The 13,206-nt window shown below is 43.1% G+C and overlaps 2 protein-coding genes across 2 annotated transcripts; one reads left to right on the plus strand and one right to left on the minus strand.

Annotated features, from left to right (window-relative positions):
• The first annotated feature begins 773 nt into the window (after positions 1–773).
• LOC311232692 (uncharacterized protein) lies at positions 774–4,229 on the plus strand. The gene is made up of 2 exons (XM_084319563.1): positions 774–988; positions 3,562–4,229. The coding sequence occupies exons 1-2, from the start codon at positions 862–864 to the stop codon at positions 3,966–3,968; spliced, it is 534 nt and encodes a 177-aa protein (XP_084175689.1). The 5' UTR covers positions 774–861; the 3' UTR covers positions 3,969–4,229.
• Positions 4,230–5,723: 1,494 nt separating this feature from the next.
• thumpd1 (THUMP domain containing 1) lies at positions 5,724–13,013 on the minus strand. The gene is made up of 5 exons (XM_084318150.1): positions 12,470–13,013; positions 10,589–10,763; positions 9,097–9,182; positions 8,169–8,331; positions 5,724–7,602 (listed from the first exon to the last, which is right to left on the minus strand). The coding sequence occupies exons 1-5, from the start codon at positions 12,686–12,688 to the stop codon at positions 7,256–7,258; spliced, it is 990 nt and encodes a 329-aa protein (XP_084174276.1). The 5' UTR covers positions 12,689–13,013; the 3' UTR covers positions 5,724–7,255.
• Positions 13,014–13,206: the final 193 nt, after the last annotated feature.

Below are 13,206 nucleotides of genomic sequence, written 5' to 3' on the forward strand. Positions count from 1 at the left end.
AAGAGTGCCTAAGCTTAACTGTTGAAAGAATTGCCGTCACGCTCTAAGACAAACTCTAACCTTAACCAACTTCGAAAGAGTGCCTAAGCTTAACCAGTGTAGAAACAGGCGTCGGCCAATCAGAGAGCGTCTGCCAGAAATGCGGCTAGAAAAAAAAATAACGCGGTTGACTTGGCGAACAGAAGAGAGGAAGAAGAAGTACGCTGCACGCACTACGCACGCTCACTTAAAACCGCGCAGGTTTGTAACCTCGTTCCCAGCTTTCGTGAGATAGCAGGTTTGTGTGCGTTATTTTTAAACCTAGCCGCATTTTGCGGAGACGCTCTCTGATTGGCCACTTCATGTACTACACTGGTTAAGCTTAGGCACTCTTTCGAAGTTGGTTAAGGTTAGAGTTTGTCTTAGAGCAGGGCGATAGAACACCAGCCCTGATTCCAAACTCTAACCTTAACCTACTTCGAAAGAGTAAGCTTAACCAGTGATAAACTAGGCGTTAGGTAGTTTGCAGGCTGTTAGACCCGGAAATGGGGCAAAGACACAGCTCGTCACGCCATTGGGCGCACATGTCAGTGGCCAATCAGAGAGCGTCAGTCAGTGGCCAATCAGAGAGCGTCTCCGCAAAATGCGGCTAGGTTTAAAAATAACGCGGTTGCCGGCGGCCTTCGAGAAACTCCCGTACTTTCCGCCAATCAGCGCAGACGTACTTCGAGATACTTCCGTACTTTCCGCCAATCAGCGCGGGTTAGCTTGCCGGTGAGAGGATTCTCCAGGGCTGCAGCTGGAGGCTACTCAGAAGTACACTGACGCCCGACGGTGTTGTCTCTCCTCCATTCCCTGTCCGTGAACACAGAGACAGACATCATGGATCCGACCCAGAAGAAGCTGCTCGCCATCGCTATTCTGCAGCACAGACTGCAAGTCAGAGGCAGACACAGTCCAAAAGAAATAATAAACCAAGCGAGGAGTCCGAGGACACTGCTGTTTCCTGGTTAGTATTTCTACTTGTTTCTACTACAATCACTCTATTTGACCATTACAGTTTAAAACCAACTGTAACTAACGATGGGCCGTGCTTCCTGGGATGAATGACACTTCGTTCTGGGATTAATGAGAATCAGAAAGGTCTTTATTGCCAAGTCGTTTTCACACACGACGGAAGACAATGAAATAAAATGGTGGAATAAAATAAAATGGAATTTAAACTAAATAAAAATAGAAGAACACTAATATATAATATAAAAATAGGCCAGGGCTGTACAATATATACACGAATTAGAATGAAGCTCAACATGTATAACGTTACAGTATGCTTACTTACATAACCTCGTTCCCAGTTTAACCTCCGTGAGATAAAAGTGCTTCAACTATGAATTGAAAATGGGGGACCCTAATGTAAAACAAGACTAAAGTATTTCTCTGGTCTGCATTCCCTTAACAATTGTGTGTATTGAGCTGTACTGTATGTTTTTAACCCATTCTGCAATCTGTTAACTTTTTCATTCATTCACACAACTGTTTAAAACACAACAAACTTACTTCCTGGTTCCCGACAACACGGGAACTATAAAAGAAGGATGCGTCGTGACGTCGCTGTGTTGCGCCTGAACGCACATTGCTGTCAAGTGTGTAAAACTTTCAGTCCGAGTTGAATGGGATTCGTTTAAAAAGGTCATTACCTCGGAGTCATCGGCAATGTGTTGTATTGTTAACTAGCTAACGTTTGATGTATAGGTTGATGCACATGTCCTCAGACAGCTTGTATATTTTGAGTTTTTATACAGGTGTCGGTGAAACTGGCACCAAAGGTACGACGCCTTTATTTGATAGTTTCGTATGAACTCTAGTTCTGCCGGGCGACGTTTCATTATGTCATTTCATTGTACCTATACTCTGAAGCATGTTATATTACCTAAACATTCCATCCCACTTGATTGATTGATTATTGTATTAACAGATTGCAGAATGAGTACAATACAGTACAGCCCAATACACACAATTGTTAAGGGGATGCAGACCAGAGAGAGACTTTCGTCTTGTTTACATCAGGGTCCCCCATTTTCAATTCATCATAACATATGACACAGATACAGTACTGCTACATCTATACATTTATGACATATACCTACAAATACAGTACTGTTTGTGATACTCAGTGTGTATTGATATTTTTATTCGAATTAGTGTATATACTTGACCACATCGTGCACAGCTGTACAGCCCTGGCCTATTTTTATTTTATAATTATATTCTATTGATGCTTCTATTCTAATTTAGTTTATATTCCATTTGATTTTATTCCACCTTTTTATTTTTATTCTACTGTAATTGTCTGTCCCTAATGTCGCACCAAAAACGACCAAAGGAAATTCCTTGTATGTGAAAACTACTTCGCAATAAAGACCTTTCTGATTCCAGGCCACTTATTTGTCAAACGTTTCCCCCCGAGGTTGTTGAACTGGTCCAACTTCTCAAGATCCTTGTCTGTTTGCTGGGGACTGACATCTTGATTAGAACTTACAATTTGTTATTTTCACTCCCAAGTCATAGTTGATTCATCATGGCAGCGCCAAGTAAACGCACTACATTGAAATATTGAGAGAAGTTAGACCACTTCAATAACTTGTCTTAGGGCAATACTAATACACACGACGAAAAGTAGTTATTTTTATACTGACTTTCTGATCAGGGGTGTACATTTGGGCATATTTGTTCCATGTGTTGCACATGTGTGTTTTAGACAGTGGCTCGGTAGGTAGAGCAGTCGTCTGGTAATTCAGAGGTTCCCGTTCCTCCTGGGCAGCGTGTCGAAGTGTCCTTGAGCAAGACACTTAACCCCTAATGGCTGCCGATGAGCAGGTTAGGTTAGCACCTTGCATGGTTGCCTCTGCCGTCGGTGTGTGAGAGAGAATGTGTAAAATGTGATGAAGAAATTGTAAAGCGCTTTGGATAAAAGCTGCTATATAAATGCAGCCATTTGTCTTTGACTGTGTCCTTATTTTGGGGCGGCTACGTGGCGTAGTGGGCAAGGCGCTCGCCACGAATGCAGAGACGCTGGCCCAGCGCTCCACATTTGCTTTCAGTTTAGCTGGTCGTTCATACTAATACACATTGGCCGTATTAGGGGGTGGGAAACTGATGGGTGGGGATCGGGCGTTGTGGACAGCGACTCCTACAGGTCGGTTGGTGCGCCTGCGCAGTAGAATCAGGAAGTGTCGGGGGCAGCGTGAGCCTCCCACGCGTTACTCCTCGCCACTGAGAGATCGAGCTGCGCAGGTGAAAAGATGCGACTGCTGTTACCTCAAGTACCGGAGGGGACTTGTGCTATGTATGACTTAGTCCACATTGCAGCCGGCTTGTGGGAGGCAAGAAACAGCGTTCGTGACAGGGGAGGGTTGAATTGGATGATACGAAATTGGGATGGGATAAAATATAGAAAAATGGGAGAAAAAGTGGATAAAAAAAAAGACTGTCCTTATTTTTGACTTACCTAAATGTTTATCGTGATCGATCTGTGGTGCTGAATTTCCCTCTGGATTAATAAAGTACTTCTCTTCCACGTAGAGGACCACCACCACGCTAAGGAGAGCGGAGAGATCTACGAGATAGATCCGGGACGGAGTGCACCGCTGAGGGGCGAAGAGGGGGATCGACTGCAGCCGAGCCCAAGAGTACACGGGTCGTGTTCCGTCCCGCTGCCCTGCCAAAGCCCCGGCGGCGACCCCCTGCACGGGAGGAGCGGCCAGCCGCCGCACCCCAAGAGACGACGCACGTCACAGGAGCTGTCCGGCTTCGAGACGCTGGTGGTGAACACGCTGCGAGGCCAGGCCCAGCGGCCTCAGGACCGAGAGGAACACTTTGGCATGTGGCTGGCGGCGACCATGAGGAGTCTTTCGCCGGCGAAGAGTAAACTGCTGGAGCACCACATTCTGAAGTGCGTGTGTCAGCTCAACTCGGAGGATGGACGGTGACGACTCTGGGCACGTCGACGACATAAAACATTCTAAATGGTTGTATTTTCCTGTTGAATACAGTTGCTCACGGGAAATAACGGGGGGGCCAAGCTAAGCTGTTCCCCTGGCAACGGAATAGCAGAATACTTCTGAAAAGGTCTATACAAATATTTTTGCGCAAGCTGGTGTTTTTTTGTACAGTTTTTGAATGCTAACATTAGTATTAACATTAGTGCAATACATTGATAACTAGTGCAATAAATTCTTTTTATATATATATATTGGTGTCACATTTCTTTATTTGTACCCTTTGGTTAGTCTGTGTACTCTTGTTGATTTAATGTTTGCTGGGTGTCGTGCTTTTAGGGTAACGGCCGGTTTGCTTCAATACATCAAGTATCAAAGTGCTGTGGTATCGTTCCGAATGAAAGGAGTTTGATACAAACTTGTCTACACCAAGTAGTTAATCTCGTCAGTGTCAGTGAGCCAATAAGCATGGTTGTTCCAAGATATAAAATGTCTTCTGTTCAACCAGAGTCCAAAATGTGACAAAGCCTCTGAGCCTCTGGCTCAAACAACACAAATAACTCGGCAAAGGAAGGTATTGAAATATATATAGTTTTGGTATCTGTATTGGCACCTTTTCAAACGATACCCAGCCCTACTCGTCACAGGTTCTAGGATTATTGTCACACACTGGAAATCAGGTGAAGCTCCTGACAGAGGAACCATGGTAGAAATATTATCATATGAAACTGACTGAAAAGGTGCTCAAGGAGATGTGATCTCTCTTCTGAACTCATACTAGAACCACTGATGTGCCCACCTAAAGGTAGTGGTCTTAATTATTAATATTATGGCTGTCAGTTTATCGTGTTAATTAGATTATTAATTACACAGCAAATTATTGCGTTATGAAAATTAACTCAAAATTAATTACAAAAAAATAAATGTAATATATAATTTTTTTTCATCTCATTCATAGAATAAGAACGTAGAATACACATTTACAGACTTTTTTTTATATGGTCCATTTGCATGTTCTTGGTATCTGATTCTAGGGACATCTATGGATCTCAGGGAATGTATTCCTAGTGTCAGAAATACTGTGTCTGTTACTAGGCTTGAGTAAATTGTAATGAGCCAAATGAGAATATCAATTAAAAAAATTTGTCTTTGACTGAACACTATGCTCAAATTGACCAAACCTGAAAAATCTAAGCAAATTAATAGATGGAAGATGATTAAACAGAAGGTTTTGTAGAGATACAGTACTGAATTCTGCCATCCGGACATGCAATTTGAAATATGATTATAGAATATCAGGCATAAAATGGTTAGGCGATTAAAATGTGATTAATTACAAATCCTGTAATTAGATTACATTTTTTAATCGCCTGACAGCACTATATGTAATGTTCTATTATGGATTATGGACTTGCCACACCTGTGAATATACACTCATGTGCAGTACTTGTACCACATGATACAACTGTCCTTGGAATGCTGCTATTAATACTATGTCTTTCCAAAATTAACTTAACTTCAGTTCCAATATATATATTTTATGCGTTTGCTACTGCTGGCTGACAATTACTTGATTTAAGCAGTGTGTCTCCCCCCCCCCCCTTTTCTATTATATATATTGTATGAATACTCTATCACCCTTAGAAGAAAACTGCAGAATTCAAACTAAATATACATTTTACAACGTTACGGATAAAAACAAACGTAAAAGATTCTCTTTAAACAAACAAATAGGCATACCAAAAGTAATCAAACACAACAGCAACTTTAATTCAAGAGCTGCTTCAGGAAGATACACTGTTCTACAAAAACTCTACAGCAGTTTCACTAGTCGACTCGGACAAAGACTAAACACAGGGGAAGCCAGTTCTCCCAAACTTAAAACTGTCTGCACAAAAACGATATGCCAAGAATAGTCGTGAAGAAAACTTGAACATAGAAATTCGGATCATAAAAAAAACACACACATTAAAATAACATTCGGTATCAGCGGTCTGCAAATAGAAAAAGTCAAATAGTATAATGTGTGATGGATTCAAAATAGCTGACTGGATGAAGGTGTAACCAATAGATCATTTAATTTTGTAATTAAAAGGGTAAAAACAAAAGGACATCTAATGTAAAACAGTTGGAAGAAGGTTGCTTCCACCATTATGTTGAGGCTAGCAGAAGGTAGGCTAGGAGGATGTGTTGTCCTATTTCACTATGGTGTTACCATGTTGACAGAAGTCCTATTTCACTATGGTTTTATTATGTCAACGGAAGGCATGTTGCGTCACGTGAGGGGAAATGCCACTCGCGGTCATCGAAAACGAGAGTTGTATTGACATTTCTTTTTTTGTATATTGCTGACTTATGACAAATTCTCTTAATTTTTGTTGTACAGATTGTAAATAAACAAATGATAGAGAGTTAACTAATGAGATCATTTTCATCCATAGTCCCTGCCTAACATGCATGTCTTTTGTGCACAATTTAATGTAACAAATAGCCATTGCAATACCTAAAAGTAGCCAAATCCCTATTAATTTTGACTAGCTAAGGTTCCCTGGTGTGTGTGTGTGTGTGAAACGTTCCGCCCCTTGTTCGTCTACTCTGGAAAGGCGGTCATACAAAGATTTACAGTCATATGACCTGCATGACAACAGAACAAAACGATGTTGTTTGCCACTCTCCTGTCGAGGGTTGGAGGCTGACCCCCGTGTGCTTCATTAGCACGACGCAACGTTCCTTCGTTTGAAAATGTGGATATCCAATCTTTGAAAATATAGGCTATGTTCACACTGAAAGGCAATAGTGGCCCAAATCAGATATTTGTTTTGCTCACATATGTGATACATTGCATCTTTGCAATTCTGATTTGGGCCACTTTCGTATATGTGGTCCAATCAAATACAGGTCTGATTTGTTTTAATTAACTGGCCTCCACTGCATTCAACTTATACATTAAACCTAAAACTTCAGTTCAGGAGCGTGACCAGTTCACACTGGAATCTGATATTGGCCACATCTAAAACACTTTAAATTTTTTTTAAATGTGAAGAGCTGAAACAAAAAAAATTCATCTGAGCTATAAATCAGAATTGAGCACTAAGGCTTGCAGTGTGAACGTAGCCGTAGTTACCTCATTATCGGGCGGGTTTGCAGACAAAGGTTAAAAAAAGTCCCTCTCCAGGCTCTGCGCCTCACCATGTGAAGCCAGGTTACCTTCACGAGACATCCTGTTTACATATCAATGGAGTAGTGAAACTGGACAACTGACTATTACGTGACTGTTGCTATTGTTCCCCCTCTCCATCAGCCCCCCCAGCCTCCTTCTCAGTCTCTGGCACCTTCCCTTCCTCCTTTTCCTCCCTTCCCTCCTCCTTCTTCTCCTCCTCCTCCTCCTTTCCCTCCTTCTTCTCCTCCTCCTTTCGCCCCGTCTCCACCGCTTCCTGTTTCGCGGCGTCTGCGTCTTTCTCGGCCGTGGCCTCTTTCCCCACTTCCTGGACGTTGTACTTCCTGTATAGCGCGTAGTCCGGCACCACGCTGAGGCAGCAGACGCTCTTGATGACCTCCACGATGACGGTGAGCTCTGGGTTGGTCAGGTCCACCTTGTTCTTTGGGTTCAGCTTGCCCACCAGACCTGGGAGGCGGGACAAAGTCAAAAGACGCAGAGCAAAGGTTTATCTGCAGGTTTCAACAAGTTCAATTAAAGACTTTCTATTTCCCCCCCCCCCCCCATCCCCTTATTTCATCGTTATGCCAATTCCCTTCCTGGTCTACGGTCGGTCTGGGGCTGGGTGTAGACTACCACATGCCTCCTCCGATTCTCCAGCCGCTTCCTTTCACCTGACAGCGAGGAGTTTCACTTAGAGACTGTAACAGGCGGAGGTTCACACTATCTCCCCCAGATCCCCTCCCTGCTGAACAGGCACCTCGACCGATGAGTAGGAGTTGCAACAGATACGACTGAAGAATAAGCTCAAATAACACAACAAGTAGCCCAAAAAGAGCACTAAAGGCGAGTGAGTATTCAGTCAGTCAATAGCCTGGTATAAAGAAGCAAAGTCAGTCAATAGCCTGGTAATAAGAAGCAAAGTCAGTCAATAGCTTGGTAATAGGAAGCAAAGTCAGTCAATAGCCTGGTATTAAGAAGCAAAGTCAGTCAATAGCCTGGTATTAAGAAGCAAAGTGTCCTACAGTCTCTACCTGCAATAGATTTGATGATGTCCTCCTTCTTGTTGTGGCTGCTGTTGCGAGCCTTGAAGGCGATCTGGAAGGTGGCGTGGTTCGGGGTTTTGAACCAAGGCTCTAGGAAGGTAGTCAAGTATTTATCCATGTCCTCCTGGAAGGCCTTGCATGTCCCACTCACCTGGGAGAGGAGAAGACGGCCTTAGATACTGTCCAATGACGCAGAGAAAACCTGGACATTATTCATTTCAGTCCCTACTTTTAACACATTCTTATCCAATTTGAAAAGATATTAATTAAACTGGAACACTTTTTTTTATTTTTTTATCTGCAAATTAAAATGTAGGTTATGTCTCAGAAAGGCACGTTTCATGTATTTTGAATAGGGATATGTCCCGATACAGATAATAATCTGCTCATGCATGTACTTAAGTTCTAAAACTACTCTGATACTACTACTCAGTGCCATGGTCGTTCAGGATAACACAAAATCGAATGTTAAAATGCGTTATATTTATATTATTTAAATTTAAAATGTCAGCAACAGTGTCATGACGGAAATAAGGGTTTTACTCTCTCGTGTTATCCTTTGGATCCTTGTTGTGTGTTTTTAAACCATCAATAAAATCAATCAATCAATGTTGTATATTTAATTTGTTACAGTCAGAAAGTGAGGAACATCTGAATAAAACGTGTATTCAAAGTCATTGTTAGTACTGTGATGGTATTAACTACTAAGTAAGTAGTACTAAGTACCCATTACCCAAATGTAAGTGCTTGTACTTGGTATCGGGACATCCCTAATTTTGAATACTACTTGGTACCGATATAACACTAAACGCTTTTAAGTCAACCTCCATTCCAAAGACAGTTGTAATAGGAAGGGTTTGCTGCATGTCTGGCATCAAGGTGCCTGTAGGTGGACTGTGGCAGTTTAGCTTCTCACCGGCAGCATTCGGAGGATGACGCGAGACTTCTTCTTCTTGGTCGTGTGGAGGTCTGACAGGATGTGATGCACCAACTTATCAGGATCTAGGGGGCAGCGGCAAAGAGAGAAGGGGGGGGGGGGGGGGGGTCAATTTATTAAATTTTTTTACTAAAAAGACACTTCTTCAATCAATATCTGGAATGAAAAAGAAAAATAATAATAATAAAATAACTACTAACGTTTTTTTTTTTTTTTTTGCCTGATTTTTCTATTTTTCTCCCCATCCCAATTTAGTCGTTATGCCAATTCCCCCCTCCCCTTACCTGGTTGTTGTGCGCATGTTCCTCCTACTGTACACGGTACAAGGGAACCCTGAAGTCCACCACATGCTTCCTCCGACACATGTGGAGACAGCCAGTGGCTCTTTTTTCACCTGGCAGCGAGGACTCTCATTGGTGAAGCGTAACGTGTGGGAGGTCACGCTGCCTTCACCATTTCCTGCCTTTCGCTGAGCAGGCGCCCAGACCTAACCTGTAGGCGTCGCTGTCCACAACGCCAGATTACCACCCACGACTTCCCTCCCCCTAACTCAGCCAAACGAGTTAGTATGACGCCCGGCCCAAGCCGCAGGCAATGCTGACTCCGGGAGTCGAGACCGCAGCCTCTTGCATTTGTGACGAGCGCAATCTCCGCTACGCCACCCGACCGCCTCCTAACTACTAACCTTTGTACGTATTTTACTATTATGTATTCTGCTACTAAGGAATCTAACTTGCCTATATTACTACCTACTACGCTAATATGTCTATACTACTATGCAAGACTGTAGCACTCAAGTTCAACGCTGTTTGACAAACAATCTTATTTACCCTTAGCTGCCAGAGTTGTATCCTTCGTGCTGACTCGTTGTACAGAACTTGTAAGTTGCTTAGGATAAAAGCATCAGCTAAATGACTAAATGTAAATGTGGTACCATCACTTTGATGGTAACAAAGTACAATAAACTAAACAATCACTACCACCATGAGACTGGATAGAAGCTGCCATTGGCTGACTATTTCAGTCTGAATTCTCCTCCCCTTCCGCTATCTGCAACACAGTCACTGCATCCGGGAGTTAGTACCACCCACCCAGGATGATTTATTAGATTAGATTGAAATCTATTGTCATTATACAGCCCAACGAAAAGAGGTTTGGCATCCAACCAGAGTGCAAATGTAACAGTAAAGTACAATAGTAATACCAGTCCGGCCTCCACTAGACCTAGGTGTTCAGCAGTCTGATGGAGGTTGGCACGAAGCTACCTAAGCCCCTTTTGTTCAATGATGAAGCTCTGTATCGACGGCCTGATGGCATTCGTTTGTAATGGGTGTGAAGGGTATATACAATGTACAGGTGATGAAAGTGGGTATAAAATATATAAATTAGTACTAGGCTATCCCTCCTAGTTATTCACACGCTCACTGTACAACCACACACTCGCGGTCGTCATCAGCCCTCCCCTCCTTACCCAGACTTTGAGTCTTGATGAAGATGACGTTGTTCGCGCCGCTGGCCACGGCCACGAAGCGCCTCTCGCATTTCGACTTGGACGTCCGCAGCTGAGACACCTCCTTCTTCAGCGCCGCCTCTGCGTCGACGTCTTCATCCTCCTCGGCCTCACTGCCGCTCTTGTCATTTTCGAACTGAGAGGACAGGTTTAAAATATCAGTTTTATTTGTATTTTAATTTAAAATGTATTTGTAATGTAGATGTAATGATACTCTAGTCTGTAATGATGTATGAACTTGTGCTACATTACATTTACATTTAGTCATTTAGCTGACGCTTTTATCCAAAGCGACTTACAAGTTCTGTACAACAAGTCATCAGGAAGGGCACAACTCTATCAGCTGAGTAACAATGTTCATCAACGTGTTCAGTGCTACAGTGTAGGTTAGTAGTATATTAGTGCATGACAGTAAAGTTAGTTAGGGTTCGATTTTTTTTCTTTTTCATTTCAGATAATGGTTGAAGAAGTGCGTCTTTAGTCGACGGCGAAAGATTGGACGGGTTTTGGCTGTTTTAACTGGGGTGGGTAGTTCATTCCACCATTGTGGGGCAAGGACTGAGAATAGGCGACTTCTCCTTGATGACCCTCCCGGAGCTAAAGATTAAACATCACATCTGTATGGGACCGGGAACTGTAGGTCTAAATAGGCAGTTTACTTGCCTGAGTTGGTGGGTCACCTGTTCAAGTTTCTTTAATAGTTGTCATACAGAAGTACAGAATACTTTTATACAAAATGCTTCTTACTGTTACGCTCCAGAGACTGTGCTAGACAAGATAAGTATGAAATAAAATAGTATAGCATGTAAAATAGAAGTAAAAATAGAGGTCAGTGTTCAGTATAGACATATGTACAATGTTCGATGCAGAATAGGAGTAACTGAGTTACCATACAATATACTATGCAATGTATACAATACTATATAGTGCAAAGCAGAAATGGAATGAGGTACAATTTAGGTACAATTTACAGTAAGGTGTACGAGTTGTAGTGCAAATCCTTTACCAATAAATATAAAGTGTGTTTAGGTGATCTAAAGTGTGGAGAGTGGGTGCTGCAGTGTGTTGTTTGTTTAAAGTGAGTGTGTGCGTGTGGGTGTGTGTGCTGTGTGCATTTGATGGTTGTTGCATAGTGTTTATTGTTCGTTGAGCAGCCTGATGGCCTTAAACCCCCAGAAGTCACTGGGAAATTTGGCCTAGGTGATACTGACAGGGGAAGGGGCTGTGGTTTAAATTGGGCCTAGGTGATACTGACAGGGGAAGGGGCTGTGGTTTAAATTGGGCCTAGGTGATACTGACAGGGGAAGGGGCTGTGGTTTGAATTGGGCCTAGGTGATACTGACAGGGGAAGGGGCTGTGGTTTAAATTGGGCCTAGGTGATATGACCTAGGTGATAGGGTTTTTTCCGCCTAAGTGATAGGATCTAGGTGATAGGGTATTTGGCCTAGGTAATAGGGTATTTGGCCTAGGTAATATGATATACTCCTTATGTGATAGGGTATTTGGCCTAGGTGATAGACATGACGTAGGTGATAGGGTATTTGGCCTAGGTGATAGGACATATGACGTAGGTGATAGGGTATTTGGCCTAGGTGATAAGATATACTCCTTATGTGATAGGGTATTTGGCCTAGGTGATAGGACATATGACGTAAGTGATAGGGTATTTGGCCTAGGACCCTAGGTAATAGGATATACTACTTATGTGATAGGGTATTTGGCCTAGGTGATAGGACATATGATGTAGGTGATGATAGGGTATTTGGCCTATGTGAGGAGATAGGGGGACGTTAGTTCCTCTCGATTAGGGGGTTAGATTAGATCTCATGATGATTAACTCACCTTCTCGGGTCCATAGAGCTTGTCTGCATATTCACCCAGCAGGTCGTACGCCTCGGCGGTGCACTTCTTCTCGTTCATGTTGCAGGTGATGAGGATGCCCTGCATGCCCACCTCCAGCTCCCTGGAGCCGCCCCTGATGCGCTTACCGTAGTGGTGGCCCCCCCCGCCGCCGAACCGCTTCTTGCCGCGTTTCCTCGACTCATTTTGTACGTCGGACATTTTGAGAAAGAAGCTAATCTAATATGGCAAAAACTATGTTAACTTAATAACGCTATAGCCTCGTGCTAAACGCCCGCGAAGAAGCAGCTGGCTAAAGTACAGTTTACAGGGATCAAACTTAGCGGAGGAGGGGTTTGAATATTGTTGCTTCGCGACGACGACGTGCAGCATTCATTCAGCGGAAATATACAAGCTAGCTATCTCTCGACTTATCACGGAATTAATTAAATGCATCAACAACAACGTAGCTACGAAGTCGCCCTCATTCACACACGGTGCAGCTGTCAACATTAACACAGACCACCGCAGCACTTCCGGTATATTGAGCTCGTGGGAGAGAACGGGGGTCAGGGGTCGCGTGAATGAATGTTGATTAAGTGGTTGTAGCTACGGGCATATACATTATATAAAGACATAATAAAGACATGTATATCTATGGCTACGGGTAGCCGTAGCGCCAGCCATTTACGTAAAGGCTCTAATCAACATTCATTCATTTTATCCTCCCCGCGCTCTTT

This window comes from Notolepis coatsorum (assembly GCF_963971535.1).
Source record: "Notolepis coatsorum genome assembly, chromosome: 7".
Lineage (NCBI taxonomy): Eukaryota > Metazoa > Chordata > Actinopteri > Aulopiformes > Paralepididae > Notolepis > Notolepis coatsorum.

Bases quoted from the DNA above. Each gene is read 5' to 3' on its own strand.
- LOC311232692 (XM_084319563.1), top strand. From the start codon at position 862: ATGGATCCGACCCAGAAGAAGCTGCTCGCCATCGCTATTCTGCAGCAC. The intron at 989-3,561 runs GTTAGTATTTCT...TCTTCCACGTAG, and splicing joins GAGGACACTGCTGTTTCCTG to AGGACCACCACCACGCTAAG.
- thumpd1 (XM_084318150.1), bottom strand. From the start codon at position 12,688: ATGTCCGACGTACAAAATGAGTCGAGGAAACGCGGCAAGAAGCGGTTC. The intron at 10,764-12,469 runs GTGAGTTAATCA...CTGTCCTCTCAG, and splicing joins AGCTCTATGGACCCGAGAAG to TTCGAAAATGACAAGAGCGG. The intron at 9,183-10,588 runs GTAAGGAGGGGA...GCTGCCCCCTAG, and splicing joins CATCAAGACTCAAAGTCTGG to ATCCTGATAAGTTGGTGCAT.